Source organism: Protopterus annectens, chromosome 4.part1 (genome assembly GCF_019279795.1).
Source record: "Protopterus annectens isolate FY-2018-M chromosome 4.part1, PAN1.0, whole genome shotgun sequence".
Lineage (NCBI taxonomy): Eukaryota > Metazoa > Chordata > Ceratodontiformes > Protopteridae > Protopterus > Protopterus annectens.
This window is the reverse complement of record NC_056734.1, coordinates 141085382-141103740: the sequence shown is the minus strand read 5'-3', so window position 1 is coordinate 141103740 and position 18359 is coordinate 141085382. Positions and strand designations below refer to the sequence as shown.

The window sequence follows — 18359 nt, the reverse complement described above, 5'->3', positions numbered from 1 at the left end:
CGGTATAATGTGCTTTATAGGTTCATAGGTTCATACTAGGCTATCTGCCCTGGGGCAATTATAAGCCTAGCCCGATTCTGTATGGCTTACGCCACCCCTTGATTTGAGTATACTGTGCCCTTTTTAAGGTTTAGTTTACTGTGACTCTGTCTAATAGTGACACGGGAGTAATCCCTGGGACAAACCTACGATCCCCCATCCACTTAGAGATTCTTCTTGAAGAGATTCAGTTAGGTGCTCTGCCTCACATGAACTGGAATTCTATTCCAGAGCGAAGGAAGCCTCTGGGTTATGAACCTGTCCCTCCAGCAAGTTCTATTTATTTCTGTGCTGAGGTTAAAGTCCCTCGAGCGTGTGGCTCTAAGGGATTTAGATTTACTGAGGTGGAGCATGTCCATTAATTCTGGATTTGACATAGTTTTGTATGTCAATAGATCGCCTCGAAGTAGGCGGTATGCAACTGAGTAGAGCTGGAGTTTTTTTTAACCGAGCAGCATATGGCATCTGTTTGAGACCCTTGATCCTCTTGGTGAGATACTTTTGGGGTCTTTCTAATTGCTGCAGGTGTCGGGTAAGGTACATCCCAAAAGGGGCATTGTATTCTATGATGGGCCTGATGAGGGATGAATAAAGGGGCACGATTACCTCTCGATCTAGATGTGAAACCCTTCGTGATGAGGTGGGCTATGTAGAAGGTCTTTCTAACCACTTTGGCAATGTGGTTTTCAAAGGAGAGATTGCTATCAACTTGGGTCCCCAGGTCCCTAATAACTTTCTCTGTACTTAATGGGTTTCCGCCTATGTGGTAATTTGTGGGCACATTGTTTTTGCCAAAGGGTATGACTATACATTTTTTGGCATTTAGCTTTAAACCATGGCGCTGGCACCAGTTATCTGTCTCTGTGAGACCTTTTTTGAAGGATGTTTGTGTCAGCTGGAGAGTTTATTATGGCGCCCAGTTTGCAGTCGTCTGCAAACTGGGTAAGCCACAGTCCTCCCACGTTTGCCTGTACCTCGGAAAAGTATATACCGAACAAGACTGGTCCCAGGACAGAACCCTGTGGGATGCCACTTGTGACCGGTTGAGTCTGACATGGCTCCAGCAACTCTCGCTCTGTGGGTTCTGTCTTTGAGCCAGTTTGCGACCCATCTTGTGACATAGGGGTTTATATTTAAGCTGGATAGCTTATCTATGATGCCCGAGTGGGGTATTGTGTCAAATGCCTTTGCAAGGTCCAGATAGGCTGTGTGGACTACCTTCCCTTCATCTATGGCTTTGGTGACTGTTTCAAAGAAGTCAACCAGGTTCAATAGGCAGGATCTGCCCTTGACAAAGCCGAACTGGGTAGGATCTAGTGTCTGTAGGTCCCCAATGTCTTTGTTTATGAGCTCCATGATGATCCTCTCCATAGCCTTGCAGACCAAGCTAGTCAGGCTTATGGGGCGATAGTTTCCAGGGTCCGTAGAGGCTCCACCTTTGTGGAGTGGGACCACTGTTGCTGTACGCCATTCTGTGGGCACATATCCTGTAGTGAGGCTGAGATTGTATAGCCGTTTTATTTGAGGGATTAGTTCCTCTTGTAGTTCATGTAGGACGCAACCTGGGACGCCATCTGGTCCCATGGAAGCAGTGGTTTTTGCTTTGGAGAGGGCAGCCTTCACCTGAGCATCTGAGATGTTTGGGAGGCAGCCCTCTGCCGGGATAGATACTTGCTCTTTTGGGAGAAGTTTGCACTGAACCTGTCTGCCAGGATATTGGCGATGTCTGTGGGTTCAGTGTATTTTTTGTCGTTTAGAATTAACTCAGAACAAGTCTGGGAGTTGCATCCCAGGTTTCTAACATAACTGAAAAAAGCCTTATGATTGTCTTTGGTGTCCTGTGCAATTTTTCTCTCGAAGCTGGCCTTGGAGGATTTTATGAGGGATCGTACTTTTTTGCTAGTACTGATCAGAGATGCCTTCCCTATTAGGGATTTTGCTCTATCATGTAGTAGCTTCCTCCTTCTGTTGTACAGTTTATTTATGGCAGGGGTCCACCAGACTGGACGCCTGCCTTTGGATGATTGGGTCTTGCTTTTGTTTGGGATAGCATGATCCATGCATTCCTGGAGATGTCCGTAGAATGCATTTACATAGGATTCTGCAGTTTGGGCTATAGTTTCCACTGGCCCTGGGGCCTTGAAGGATTCCACTTCGGTTTTGAGAAGTGAGAAGTTCGCTTTTGAGAAGTTTTTCGCTGTGGTTTTCTGGGCTGGGGGTGGGGTCGGGATGTGAAAGTAATTTATGGTCTGATGTTACCAATGAGGGATATACTGAGTCCCCATGTTGGTAATGATCAGGTCTAGTATGTTGTCCCCTCTTGTGGGAGTGGTGACTAGTTGTTCCATAGCATTTGAGTTTATAATTTCCAGGAATCTTTGGGCTAAGGTGCTGGGGCTTGAGTAGTGCTCCCAGTCAATGTTTGGGTAGTTGAAGTCGCCCAATATAATGGTGTTCGGAGAGATCTTCATGTTCTCCAATGTTTTCAGGAAAGCCGAATGGGATTCCTGACTTTGAGAGGGTGGTCTGTAGGATGCTATAAACTGAAAAGCAGTCTTGCCCACTGTTAGTTGCACATGGATGGTCTCCGATGCCCGTGCAATGCCACTAACCTGGAGGTGTGGATATCCTTGATAAATATGGAAACTCCCCCTCCTTTTGTGGTTCGGTCCGGGTTTTGGGGCCAAAAAGCATGATACGAGGTATAGCCTGGTAGTGTTGGGGTGCTCTCTGGAGCCTTGAACCAGGTTTCTGTCACTGCACAGATATCGATGTTCTCCATACTGAGAAGAGCTTCGAGTGCATGCATCTTGAGGTTAAGACTTCAGGCGTTTAGCAACATTACCCTTAGTTTCTTGTTCCTTGTGCTGTCTATGGGGGTGGGTTTGACTTTTGAGCCTTGCCTAAAAAAGGCACTATGGGGGTGGCAAGAGCCTTTGACAATATCCGAAAGCCCAGTGGTGACAGGTGCAAGCCGTCCCTAGCGAAGCAACGTAGCTTGTCGAGCATGTCATCCCAGGCTGACAGACACTGGATCCCCTTTGAATGACACCAAAATTTTAGCCAATTGTTAAAATCGATCATTTTATCTTTGTACTGTTGCATCATTCTAGGTGAGGGTAAGATGCTGCTCAAGGTCAGGGTCATACCAGCCTGGGCTACATGATCAGAGAGCTCCTCTAAGTCTCGTTTCATGTAGTCCAGGGAGGTACGTCTCAGATCATTCACACCAGCATGTACAATGACTGAGTCAAATTTGTATTTGCTTTGGAGTGACCCGAGTGCTTGCGTTATGTGTCGGATCCTAGCACCCGACAGGCAGCTAGCTCACTGTGACCTTCTCTTTATTCAGCCTGGTGAGCGGGATGTCAGTGTGTCTGACAATAGAGTCACCTATAACAAGAGTATCAGGTGTGTTATTCAGCCTTAAGGGCTGTGGCTGCTTGGCACACTGACTTTGTGGGTTATGTGTTGTGTGTGTTTTGTTTTGAGGTAGCATTTGCTTGGATGTCTGCTTTGGAGGTCTCTGTTGCTTAGGTAGATATTTATTTAGAGCCTCCGAGTATGTTTTTGTGTATTTATGTGTTTGGTTCGCTGATGTGGTGGGACTATGTGATACTGGAATTGTGTTGTGTGAGGTTACCTTCTCCTCCTGACTGGTTACACCAGTTTTGAGATGAGAGAGCTCAGCCTCCAGTTTGGCTAAATAGTTGCATCGCTCACATATATTTGAACCTGTTTGGAGGAGGAGAGGGTTGTCCGTGTACATGAGACAGTTGTAACATTGCCTCAAAATTCCCAGATTCACCAGCTGGACTGGAGAGGAAACCATTGACTGACCTTTGGACATGCTAGAGTAACAGGGAAACTGAATTTAAGATGGACCAATAGAGGAGAGGGTAATCATAGAGAGAGTATAAGAGTGCTAAATTGTAGGATTACTTAATTGGACCAGTGAAGGGCCTTAGAATGAGAATATGGTGTTTAAATTGACAGATAGAGCAGTTCTAAGGGAAAAAGTGAAGAGCAGACTTTGTGGAGCCAGGAATAGTTTAAACCCAATTAGGCGGCACTGCCCGTTGTTGAGCTATGCTCAAAAACGCGCAAAAGAGGATTTTAAGAGAGGAAGATGAAGGAGTTTTGGAATTGACCCAAAATGGCCAATAAAATTACAGTTTTAAGTCAGTAACCACTCCCACAGGGGCAGGCAGGCTGCTCAATGTTTTTCACTGCCACTGATCAACAGAGAGACTTTCCTTTAGCCCAAGCAAAAAATGGCCTCACAGAAACTTACAAACAGTTCAAGAACAGCAAGCCTGTAACTGAACTTTTTTAAATCTCAGAAAAGTGGGGAAAAAGCAAGTTTTTTGTTTTTTCAGAGATAGCAGAGGTTAACAAGCATCAACAAGTAATAACAGTGCAGTAAATGACCCCACACAAGAGCGCTAGGCCAAAGACAGATAAAATGCAAGTTTTGAGAAAAAAACGATTTTAAAAATAAGTGCAAACATGAAATTCAGTAAACAGCTCTAGGTTGTGCTCTAAATACAGTTACTAATGCAGAAATCAAATTTAACAAGCCAGAAAATGCTCAAAATAGGCGGCTATGCAGAAAAACTTAGCAAATAAACAGAGGAAAAAGTCTCAAAAGTGGCTCCTTTCTTCTCTCAGCGTTTTCTCCTCTTGGTGGGTGCTTCACCAACAGCCAACAAGCCTTAAAAGACACCAAAACCACGAGGCAACCAGGTTTTATGAGAGGAAGATTGGAATTGACCCAAAATGGCCAATAAAACTACAGTTTCAAGTCAGTAACCACTCCCACAGGGGCAGGCAGGCTGCTCAATGTTTTTCACTGCCATTGCATACTTCAAAATGCTGTCATTGAGTGGATAAACATTTTAATTTCAGGAAATCGGATTCTAACTTGGAAATAGCCCCTTGCATCTGTTCCAATCTCTGAGATGATATATCACAGGCATTTCTATTATCTTTAATTGTGATACATAAAGTTGATAATAGTTAGGATTCTTCGCTAAATGCGATGTTTATTTTTATGATACTTGGTATGCAATGGTTGGGTTCCAATGTATTAATACATATATTCATGACATCTAAGTATTTGAACACTATTTATTGTTGTAGGCAGACTAGTACCATTAGGATCTGCTAGCGTTGTTTCTTATTTTAGATATGTATCATTTTTGATGGATTTTTATTAATTGAAATCCATTATATTATTTAATATAACAGTAGTAATTAAAGTCTTATACTTTTTATGTTTTTTAATCAAAGTATAGACAGTACATGGGTTGATTTACATAGCTATTTTCTTGTTATACACTGCGTTTTTAAAAACGACAAGAATGGCTAATTGGTTACTTACGTCATTAATTAGTATTTATAAAGGTAATTAATTGTATGTTTGAATTTCAACAGTCTGAAGAAGCTACGGCGAAAGCACTTACTGTTTGTATACGTTCTTCATTAAAAACATTTGTTCGTATATCTTTTTGCAGTCCGTGAATACTTTTGTTGGACATTCATAAGACTTAAGATTTGATGGGAGCTCTGGTTGTCTCCTAGTTCTTTACCGGGATTATTTAATACATAGTGACACCATATTAGTTAAGTAGGAGATATGGACTGATGGGGTACACAGAGGGGACCTACAGTTAGGTATGACACAGTAAAGAGTTTTGTTAATGCCAAGTTGGATGTAGAGGAATTTCACGTCATTATACCATGACCCCCCATTAATATTCCAAAATGTGCACGTTGTAAATCGACTTATACTAATGGGAAAAAGGTCTTTTTTTAAACACTGTCTCGCTATGTTAAAGGAGTTTAACATAGCGACACAGGTTTAAAAAAAGCAACGGAGATCTTGCTTTCTCTGTTGCTTTTTTTTAAACCTGTCTCGCTATGTTAAACCCATTTAACATAGTGAAACAGTAAAAAGCAACAGAGATCTTGCTTTCTCCATTGCTTTTGCCCACAGCTCTGATGTACTATACGCATGCGCAGTACATCAGAACTGCCGCGAAATACCAGACAGCTGAGGAAGGGCAGCAAGGAAGCATTATACAATGCCATTATTTAAGAAAAGTAATTGTTTTTTTTCTTAAATAATGTCATTGTATAATAGCAATAACCCACTTCTGGGTGTGGGTAATGCTGGATTTACTCATGGTTGGCTTGGTTTGGTCCCGAGGGCGACCAAACCACGCCAACCATGGGTAAATCCAGCATTACCCACACCCAGGCGTGGGTTATTGCTATATTATCTCACCTAACAAGTCTGGAGATGAATTGTTCTTTAAGGATATGTAGACATCATTACCTTTTCATCTAAGGTGGTAGGCCTGAACTTGTGGCAGATATTGAAATTCTGCATTAAAGGAGTGCTGTCAATCTTGAATTAGGTCTCTGTGACGATGCATATATAGATGTTTTCCAGGGGAAGGAGTGCTTGTATGAAGTGGACTTTTTAGCTTAGGCTCTGAAAAGGAAATTGGTTATTTTCTAATTCATGTAGCTATAAAATTCAGTATAAAAACTGTAAAAGTTTTTGAATACAAACACTATTAAAGCAGCATCATGGTAGGGAGTACTTCAGTACAGAGATTCAACTATATACACAGAGCCATGAGTTCCTTTATACCTTTCTGTCAAAAAAACAAACACAGAGTTTAAAGTTGTTGTAACTTTGACAAAATCTATTTATGTACAATGTCAAGGCTGGAATGAGTAAACATTGTAAAAATATTTGGAAAGGAGGACAGTTTGACAAAATCTCTAAGGGAGATAGCATACCCCTCAGCTGTCCGCGTTTTTGCAGACTGTCCAGGTGTTTGCCCCATATTCCTCCTAAAAAGGATTGAAGTTGCTTAAACAGTTTTGGACATCATATCCTTTAAAAAATACATACCAACACAAATCCTGTTATTCTAGCAATACCAACACAAATCCTGTTACTCATGAAAGCAATATTTATAATCTGTCCCTGTTTATTTTAGGCTTTGTCCAGATTTCTTTTCACTAAGAAGTTAAGGTGTGTGTGTGTGTGTGTATGATAGAGACACAGACAGAGAGAGAGAGAGAGAAATGACCTAGTTAGATCTAACAGGTAGAATACATTTTAAAATGCATTTTCAAGGAATTGTGAGCTTCAAGGGAAGCAAAGGTTACTGCTATGCTAAGTCTGCTTAAAACGTGCAACTGTTTTGTTTAGCAAATGGTATCATTATTGTAGTATAGAATTTTAAAGCGGTATTAGCACAGCAGGTAGCATACTTGCATCTTGATGCAAAGGGCTGTAGGTTCTATTCCTACAGCATGTACATTAAGGGGGTATGGTACTGCAGTTCTTAGTATGTCCTCCTTTGGATGAGACACCTAATAACTATGAACCTGTTTTTCAGCTTGCCACCCATTCCTTATTGTAATATACCAGCTTACCATTTATTTTAATGTTACATAGGCAATTTATTCTGCAAGGGCAACAGGCACTGAATTTGTAAATGAAACACTGAAATATAAAGTTGTTTTCTAGCAACAATCTTTTCATTGGTTTCAGATCTCTTTAATGTGGAATTATTCAGATGATTTTCTGCATATTGACTGACATTGGTTGATTGTATGACAGAAGTTTGAGTGGCCCTTTATGGTTGAAATGTTCTGAATTGGGCAGGTTGTCATTATTGGTTCATATTATTTGTTTCATTGCTTAAAGGAAAAATGTTCAGAACTATAAATTTAGAACACACCAACAAGTGGTGCTGTATTATACAAGGGATATAATTCAGTTATTATATAAAGTAAATCACGAACTCAGTCCCATAAAAGACCACAAAGCAAACTGCAAAAGGAACCTCCTAAATCCAATAAACTATTCCAAGGATGCAGAAAAATTCTTTATTTGAAACACGAACACCACGGAACAACACGAAGCAAAAGTGATAAAATCCAGTAAGTCAAGCGCTTTCGCCTGAAGCTATGTCAGGCTTTTTCAAGATGAACCACAAAAAGCTTGGCTTCGTTTAAATACAGCAGATAATTGTCAATTAACAGCAAAACCAATCAGTTATTATATAGTATAATACAGTCAGGAAGATGAATCAAAGAACTTTTGCATGGTTCTAAAAACGTGTGCATGGAGCCTATGATTTAAAAACAGCCCAAAGGTAACTTACCCAGCCACTGGCCAGATGCATTTTCTTTGAATGTGGGTTTCAATGTTGTTTCAGTGAATGTTGGTTTCAAAGGTAAAGTTTTAATGCTAAGTCTGTTTTTATTGTAAGACTATTGTTTTGTTTAGGTTTAGTAAATGCCTATCAGTGTTTGTACTATAAAATTTGAAATAAATGAAATCCAAATATCTAATCATTGTAGAAGTAAAGCATAAAACAGTATGCACACAGAGATTTGAACAATGTCTATGACAAAAGGGGAGAACTATCCAAGTAACAAGACACTGGAATGGCTGTGTGGATGGGGCTCTGGGGCTGCATGGGTGGGGCTCTGGGTTTGCACCCCCCCCCCCTGCAAAAAAAATCCTGCAGGCTCCCTTGACTTGAAGTACTACATTTTTTGATTTTCTTTATGTGACTGTTTAATATGAGTCATCTTAATTCCTTAATAAATTGTGGATTACTTCTCTGCAAAGTACAAGAGAAGTTAAGCTTTAAAAAAGTAGATGGGCTTTCCCCTCCTTTGATTCCAAGGCAAGGAAATGAAAGCTTTATTTGTATTAGAACATTACCCCACTGTGATTTACACGACTGACAGGGCTAAGTGACAAGCCATGCAGATTATACAGTGAAACGGTGAATCATTCTCTGGCTGTTTTTAAACACAGGCTTCATTTATTTTGTGTTATCTTTAATTAGTTACTATAGCTTTTAGTACATGATATGTAAGAGATTATAGTTATCCTCATGTTCTACATTTGTAAGTGTACCATCGAAAGCACCGCATGTCCTGGGTGTCTGACTTGCTTTGTCACTTTGTACTTAACCACATACTGTGTTGTAGGGTAAAAATCGGGTCAGAAGGGCAGTATGTATGCAGTATCCACAAGTTCCCGTTTTGCATTCCATATCCATAACCCGTGCACCCACGCTTTTAATGTTGTGCAGTAATTGCTTTTGCAGGGGGGGGCAAGACCCCCTGCACCCCCCACCTTTCTTTAAGCATTTTTTCTGGAGACAACGCAACGAGCAATATTCTGAGGCAGTGGACAATAAATACATACAATAAATGCAATAAAAAGACCTCCCAGAAAGGTTGTCACACACACCTTTACAGAACACAAATTTTAAAGTCTGTGTAATAGTTTTCATACGTGCAGCATATTATATTGTGTTCACACCCATTCCCTTTAAAGAATTGTAATTCTCAGCGTAATTTGTCTTTCAGCTTTTCCCCGGTTAGGGATCGCCACTGCGGAACTCCGATCCGCTGATTGGCAGTAGATTTTTACGTGCTGGCTTGCCGGGCCTAACGCATAACCTTCAACGAAGAAATGCCTATTCACGCATGTCGCCACACAGAAGACGCTCCGAGAATCAAACAGGCAACGTCTAACTGTGAGGCGACAACGCTACCACAGCACCACCACCGCAGCAATTATCAACATAGTAGTTTTGTATAAATGCAGCATATTCTATCTTCCTTTGAATAGATAATCTGTTTGGATCGATGCAGCATTTGTCAATACACGTTCTGTCTAAGATGTAGTTTATCATAGCTTTTGATTCATGCAAATTGGAAACCCTGGTACCTGCAAATGAGAGAAAAGGCTTTGTATTGAAATAATTACAATGTTTAGCATACTCAACTTTCTGAGGATGGTTTTCCCACGTTTATTCAAAGCACTTTTCAAAATAAACTTGAACAAAGTGCTGGGCAGGGTTTGGGCAATCCTTGCTACTGCGCATCTGGTGGGGTAATGTTCTAATAAAAAAACGTTTCTGGTACCTACACAATAGTGGTACCATACTATAGGGATAAAAGAAATTTAAAGATAGAATTAAACTGTAGGAAAGAACAGCGTTTTCCTTTAAAGAGACTCCTAGTTTAAAACAGTAATATCTGAGAGGCACTAAACGAGCTCCAGGAGCTGCTGCCCCGCCAGGAGGCTAAAAATCGCATACAGAACAAGCACACGTTTGCAAAAAGTCTACTTCCGTTCCAGACTACAGTACATTCAAATCGAAACCAAAAGCATTACAATTCCCCGTACAAGATGGATTGTAAATTTAATCAACCTCGGCATGTTTGCAAATTCTGCAGTAGGAAACCCATCCAAATTATTACTTGACAGGCGACAAAGCATTTGTTTAAAATTGGGGCGCTGGGGAAGGGGGGGGGGTGTCGAAAAAACTTGCAACTTAAACTTCATTTCACAAAACGCGGGTTACAGTCTCACAACACACCCAAATCATATGGGCCAAATATAGTAGGCAAAAAGACTTCACAACTTAAAGGCAAGTAACAGTAAGCCAAGAAAGGAAACGCGCACTGTATTTTTGACATCCCAAACAAACCCCAAAACTTGAAACCATTACACCTACAATACTTCAGCATGACAACGCCTAAAATAAAACCTATAATACTTCGGCATTATAACGCCCAAAATAAATATAAAAGAGAAGATGTCCATTGTAAGCAGCCTTCATAGTCAAAGCGCCTCTCAGCTGCAGTCATGTACGTCCAAACAGTTACAGTCAGTTCTTCAAACTCCTGTCGGCACCCACCTAACCCTCAGTTCACTTGTTACACGCACCTGTGAGTACGGAGTGGTACAGATAAGGACTTCACTGCTCTCGTCCTTCTTTTCACTCTGAAGCCCAAGAGGGGGCTGGACACCAATTTTAACCATCTTTTCTCGTTCACAATTCTGTTAAAATAAATGACAAAATGTCACATGCACTTATTTGGGCTTTGTGGTCTAACAGTACTTCCCCAGGCTTTCCGTGCACATGGAGGCGTAGCTTATGTGATTGACATGCCAACTGACCGTGATTTACATATTTCCTAACAGTAGTGCCATGTTGGAGTTGGTATATTAAATTTGCAGGGTATTTGAGTTTCAGGAGGGCTCAAACCCCCCACCCCACACACACACTTTCTTACAAAAACGTAAAAACACATTGTTTTATTCCTGCAGCAACTGAAGACATCCTCATGAATAAAGAATATTCGTTACTCCGGCACGTCACTGGGAGGTGGGTAGAATTTGCTACTGCGCACCCGGAGGTACTGTTCTACTACGTCGCCGTTACTTGTCTTTGCTTTAAATATGCCGGAAGTTTCTTAAAGCGATACAGTTTCTATCTATGCATATGATTTTATCAGTGTATGGGGTTCGTCTTTTCAAAGTGACTCAAACGTAAAGAATTAAAAAAATGTAATATTTTATCTAACGCACAACAATGCCACTGCATTTGTTTCAGAAACACACGAGTTATTGTATCTGCGCGTATGTACAATAAACTGGAAGCTGTTCAGATAATGTAATCATTCAATTATTAGTTCGCTAAACACTAAATCACACATCTTAACTGCCAGTATTTTTGCTTCACGCTTTTGACTGTTCCTCATAAAAAATGTGGTTTGCAAGCATCTCACTGAGGATTGAATGCACTTAATAATGACATACATTTGAGTTTCAGACACGTATCCTTCTGAAAATGCACTCTAGCACAGATCCTGTTATTACAGCAATTTTCTGAGTTTATACAAGCCATATTTAGAATCTGTTGTTGGGCCATTATCCACAACGTACCTCTTAACTGTCCAGATTCTCTCAGAATATCCGTATTTTGGCCTCATATTTTAGACTGCTCCTCATTAAATCGGTGGTTAAAATCTGTGGTTTTCTAGCAAATTAGTGCGGATTGGAGATAATAAATAATGACAAACGTTTGAGTTTCAGACTTCATATTCTGCAGAAAATGCATGCTAACACAATTTCAATTATTCTAGCAACTTTCTAGGTTTATAAGAGCAATGTTTAAAAATCTGTCCTTATTTTTGGGCGTTTGTCCCCCCCCCCCCCCCCATTATTTTAGGCTTTGTCAAGATTTCTTGTGCTAACAAGTTGAGAGGTGTTACTTTAGTCATTGTCAATATTTCTTGCACTAACAGGTTGAAAATTATGAATCACTTCAGAATTTTGTGCCATATAATATATATGTACATAGATGTCAACTTTCCATCTATAAAATGTGGAGCATAACCCCTCACAATGTGGAACAAATGGGCAAAATATGCAGTGGCGGCTGGTGACTTCAAATCAAAGGGGGGGCTGCAGGAGACAGCTGAATGGGTGGGGTCAATGGGAAGGGGTGTGGCCAACTAGAAAGGGGAGGAGCTATGCTCAAAACCACAAAAACTAACTAAATACACTGCCCTGGGTGCCAAACCGTCATTATGAGAGTCCAATCAAGACAAAATGAAGTGTAGAAGAATAAAAATATTTCAATGCATTGGCTGCATGACAGCTTACTTAATATCTAGATGGAAACAAAAAGGTTGTGAGGCATGAAAAAATAAATTACTTTTTAAATACATTAATGGAATGCCAGTCAAAATCAAGTATAGGAAAAACAAGCAGCACTCAACTCAAACCACTTCTTGCACTGCAGTTCTAATTATAATTTATATTCAGCTTTATTAAAGTACCAAATAACATGCTGAAAGTAGAAATCTCTGATGCCCCACTTGTAAAAATGTTTCTTATCCAAAAAGACCTGCTGCCTGAGAACTATCTACTTGTTTCATGGGGAAAACATGATCAAAGTAAAAAATGAAAAGCAAACAAGAAATAAGCTCAAGATACATTGCTTAAAAGGATTACTGTACAGGTTATGGACCACACGATTGGCATTCTGTTTAGTTTACGGGTAAAGCCTGCAGAGATGACTAGAAGTCTCCAAGTGTAATGAGCTTCTTAAAATAATGTAATCCTGTCCTTTATTACAAATACTGTCATATGCATTTCAATACCCAAGGCTTATACATTATCTAGTTAAATATTATCTACATGGAAACAACAGAAAGGCTTTCAATGTTGGCAATTCTTTAACAGTATGCTTATTAAAGCTTACTTGCATCTTATGATCTCAGCCAAGCTTACCTGATGGTCATTAAAGTATTGCTACTTAAACACAGAGCAACAGGCACTTTGAGTAATAAGCATAAATCAACAGCACAAAAAATATGACAGAAACCAGACCATTCTGCAAAAATAAAGGACAGATGAAAAGCCACTCTAGTACTTGTGTCTACCTTGGATGGGGGGGATACTCTGCACATTTACACTGCATAACTACTCCTTGCCTTGCTTTGACATATCCAGAGTCACTACATGGGGGAGTGGGGTGCAACAAGTATGTCACAATTTGAAATGTCTCTGGCTGACTGTGATAGCCCTGACACATTTGTCATACCTCTCAACCTCAGAGCAAGAAATCTGGACAAAGCCATAGAAAGAGGTGAGACAAAGGCCCAAAAATAAGGACGATTTTTAAAATATTGCTCTTATAAACTTAGAAAGATAAAAGAATAGGCCTTACATTAGTATGAATTTTCTGAATGGTATAAAATCTGAAACTCAAACGTCTGTCATTATTTTCCAACTTCAGTCTTTAATGATTTGTCATTAATTTGCCAAAAAAAAAAACAATTTTATGAAAAATGGACCAAAAATGTGATGTAAAAATATAAAATAGCCACACAATACAGCTGGGAACCTGTCAAAGAAGGGACACTTTAATATTAGTACTGCTAACTTGAGCATCTGACAAAATAAAAGAATCTACATGCATTTCTGAAATAAAAGTAATCTATAACTCTGATTATTACAGTTATTTCTTAATTGTAAACCCTCCATGTTTTCTTCCAAAATTGCTATTTTGCGGAGGGATTATTAGAGGGAAGAGCAACATATTCAGCCAAAATCAGGGACAGTTGAGAGGTTTGGCTATGCTTAATTCTATAAAGCAATTTATTTGCATGTACCTCTCAACCTGTTAATGCAATAAATCTGGACAAGACCAAATACATTGGGGGAACATATAAACAGTACTAAAATTGCTTTTGTATAAACTGAGACAGTTGATAGAACAGATCTTACTTTAGCATGCATTTTTCTGAAGGTTATGACGTCTGAAATTCAGTGTGTCATTGTTTAGTGACTTAATTCCTAAATGATTTGCCAGAAAACCACAAATTTTATGAGGAACAAACCAAAAATAAGAAGCACAAATCTATTCATTGTTTGAAAATCTGGACAGTTGGGAGGTATAGTTCAGCTGGGACTGTCTTTAAGTTTGCCGCCTTCCCCCTCACAAAATCATGGTCAAATGGAGCCTTCCCCTGCAACCATTCCAATGATCCATTACTTGGCTATTTCAGCCATTCCAATGATCCATTACTTGGCTATTTCACTCCATTTACCATAAACACTAATGTGCATACTGATTTACTTCTATGATGATTTGGACTTCATTTGAAAGTTTTATTTTGCATTTTACAGCACAAACACTAAGACATCTGCTAAACAAACTTGGCATTAAAAGTTCTCTGCCCTTGAAACTCACATTCATTGAAACAGCATTGAAACCCACATTCAAAGAAAATACATTTTACCAGTGGCAGATAAAGATTAATTCTGGGCTGTTTTCAAATCATAGGCCCCTTGCATATGAAACATACATGTGCTCTTTGATACACCTTCCTATTGTTTTGAACATTTTTCCAGTAAACAATGAAACAAAACGCATGCACCAATAATGACAAAACTGCCCAATTCAGAACATCTTTCCAGTAAACAATGAAACAAAATGCATGCACCCATAATGACAAAACTGCCAAGTTCAGAACATTTCCATCATAAAAGTCTACTCAAACTTCTACAGTCCATTAGCAGTAAATATGCACAATTCTACAGTCCACCATTATCAGTAAATATGCACAATTCTACAGTCCACCATTATCAGTAAATATGCACAATCTCTGAAGAAGTAAAAAAGTCATCTAAATAATTCCACATTAAATAAATCTGTAACTAATGAAGAGGTTGCTGCTAGCAAACACCTTTATATTTCATGGTTTCATCAAAAAATAAAGTGTCTGATGCCCCTGAGGAATACATTGCATATATTACATTAAAAATGATATTGCAATAGGAAATGGATGGCAAACTGATAACAGGCTCATAGTCAGTATCTTAACTTTTTCAGTACGGCAGTATTCACCCCTTGTGGGAGTAGAACCAACAACCTTCTGCATCAAAAGCAAGTATACAACGTGTTGTGCTATTAACAATGCAAGCTGAATTAGCATAAGCAGCACTAAACTTCTCTTCCCCTGCAGCTCTCATCTCCTTGTAAAATCTACTCAATACTCAACTGCATCTCAACTTTGCAGCACAAGAAATCTGGAAAAAGCCAAATTTATTGGGGGGGGGGTCAAAAGGCCAAAAAACAGGGATACATTAAACATTGCTTGTATAATCTTGGAAAGTTGCTAGAATAAAATGCTGTGTTACCACCATACATTTTACTGCCAAAGTCCCTGTGCAAAAGTGTCAGAGCAACATGAAATGTGATTGGTGTTACTGCTACAACCATCTTCCATTGACATGCCCTCATCGGCTGTATATTAGGTTGTTTCACCTGTCCTCTTTCCCTGTGTTCATTCCTGCAATTCATCTGTGTGTCCCTATTCAATACACATACTTCCCCTGTTTATTTTACATGGCAGTCCATGTACCATTACAGATCATTTACAGAACTTCAGTACAGAATGCCAGGAATGGGATATCAGAATAATCTGCACTGTAGATACACTGTCATGTACTGTGATGGGAGCATATACTTAACATTTATAGTTCTCCACTGTCCAGATTGTCACACGGTGTCCAGATGTGCTCTTATCAAATTTATGGCTTTCTGCCATATCACTGAGATAATCTCAGGACAGATGTGAATCAATATTACATACATTTGATTTGATTCTTCAAATCCTTCAGAACATATATCTTAACAACACAAACCCCTGATTATTCTAGCACATTTCTATACAGCACCTATATATGTCAAATATCTCCCTATTTCTGTTTCATTGTCCCACCATTATGTTGGCCTTTGTCCAGATGTCTCACAATAAAGGAATTGAGAGCTATCTGTGAAGCCCTAATGATCATTGTGGCATTCCATGCAAAACCACACACCGTCAGTGCTCCGATTTAAAACAGGAGTGCTATTCATGTACACTTACATGGCTTCCTGGCTGGCAATACTGTTGCCAGCCATGAAATCTCAATTAAATGCGGTGAATAGCATGAATATGCATTGCGCACAGCTGCTTGCCACACACCATCGTGCACACGTGTAAACTCCATGTAGGCTTTGTGCAAAGCCTACATGGTGTTTATTGAGTCCCAGGGATCATTTACACACACTAGAACAAACAAACAAGAAAATAGTTCAATCTGTAGCTAACCACTCAAATAAAAATCATTACTGACTAGAATAAAAAAATATTGTACTAGCTATAACTCCAAAACATTATGTATTATTTTCAGTTCAGAATACCAGACATCCCAAATACATCAAATAAATGCTCTGCACTCTGCAGCCAGAAACTTTCTTGAAAGATATAAATCCAAATCAAGTACTTTTTAAAATATTACTCTAATTCACTTTAAAAAATAATAGAATGACACTTTTTGCAACATCATTCATTTTTCAGAACAATAAGAACCATGAAACTCTAATATCTAGTGTTACTGACTGACTGTAATCTTCAGTGGTTTAATAAAAAATCCAAACCTTTATAAGTGAAAGAGCAAAAATATGAGTCCAAATCAATGAGAGCTGAGAGGTATGGTCCCTTTACTTGTTGGCTTTGCCCCACCAACAAATTTCTGCGTGTAACAAAAACAAAAAAAACAAGATGAAGGTAACAAATGCTGCTTTATGTGAAGTCTACTCTATTCCCATATGCTGCTTTATGTGAAGTCTACCCTATTCCCAAATGCTGCTTTATGTGAAGTCTACCCTATTCCAAAATGCTGCTTTATGTACCCTATTCCCAAATGCTTCTTTATGTGAAGTCTACCCTATTCCCAAATGCTGCTTTATGTGAAGTCTACTCTATTCCCATATGAGAACAAAATGGAAGTAGAAAGGAAGGAAAAGCTGCAAAGCAATCATGTCTGCTTCTTATAAGAAATGGACCTAAAAAACTGCATCCATAGAATGACATCTGCTCTACTCCCTACTAACAAAAAAAAGAAAAACAAAGAAGCAGGGATTATAATTAGGTTGATAGTCTGACGTCATTTTATGGGTATGGTTATAGAGAAAAGCTGAGGAAACAGTGAGCTAGAAAGTCAAAATATACAACTTTAATATCAGGCCTACAATTTTAAATGAAATTAACTGCAAACTGTGACCAATAGACTTTAAGGTAAGATTAAGATTGAGAACAGTTTGCTCTACATGTATTCCAGTTGCACCACTTCACTGTAATGGGCAGACATATACTGGTGTGCTTTTTTAAATAGTGCTGGGGAAGTGTGAGACCATGTAGGCTGCATCACATTTTAGTCTTTCAGTAAGATCCCCATGTAAAATGATGTATTCAAATCTCTGTTATTTTTAATAAAAATTTATTGCAACAAATCTAAATAAATGAAAATATTTTTGCACATCAGCATTCATTAAGAGGCATTTAGAGTCACACAGACAGCAGGTAAATGAAAGCTGGTGGAATCAAACCCTGAGCTAAAAGGTATACACAGGTTACTAACCCCTAGGATAGCCTTAACACTGTGTAATAATCCTCTGAAATATATATATTTATATATATATATATATATATATATATATATATATATATATGCAAACAGCCATAAACTGATTGCACAACACAGATTAATATTTCTTTACTGAGTTCTTCAGTTTTATTCAGCAACTATATTGTGTAGTCATTTTATTTGTTTTCATCTTAATAGCAGACATTTCTTTATGACATACAGCTTTGACAGTATTTCTATAAAGGAAGTTGTAGTCTCATTTTTCAAACTCTTTGAAGTCATTTTCCTGGCTGTTAGTAAGTTACATAGAAGTCTGATTTGGAACATTAAACAACGCAAACGGTTTACTTTATACAAATTTATAAAACCACACTGATTGAAGGAAATATTTGAAGGTACTGCACAAGTATGTCCTCAGTAAGTAATGTTAAGGTTTCAGTTACAGAGCACTGTACTCTTACACTCTGGTGTGAAATATGATGCATGAACA

General features: G+C 38.9%; 1 protein-coding gene across 2 annotated transcripts in view; it reads right to left on the bottom strand.

Moving 5' to 3' along the window:
- The window catches only part of LOC122800781 (integral membrane protein 2C-like), a 464319-nt gene extending 453285 nt beyond the window's left edge, over positions 1-11034 (bottom strand). For both annotated transcript variants that reach the window (XM_044070041.1, XM_044070042.1), the window contains exon 1: positions 10826-11034. In XM_044070041.1, coding sequence (XP_043925976.1) covers positions 10826-10921 — 96 coding nt within the window. In that variant the 5' untranslated portion in view covers positions 10922-11034. The remainder of the gene's footprint in view (positions 1-10825) is intronic.
- Positions 11035-18359: the final 7325 nt, after the last annotated feature.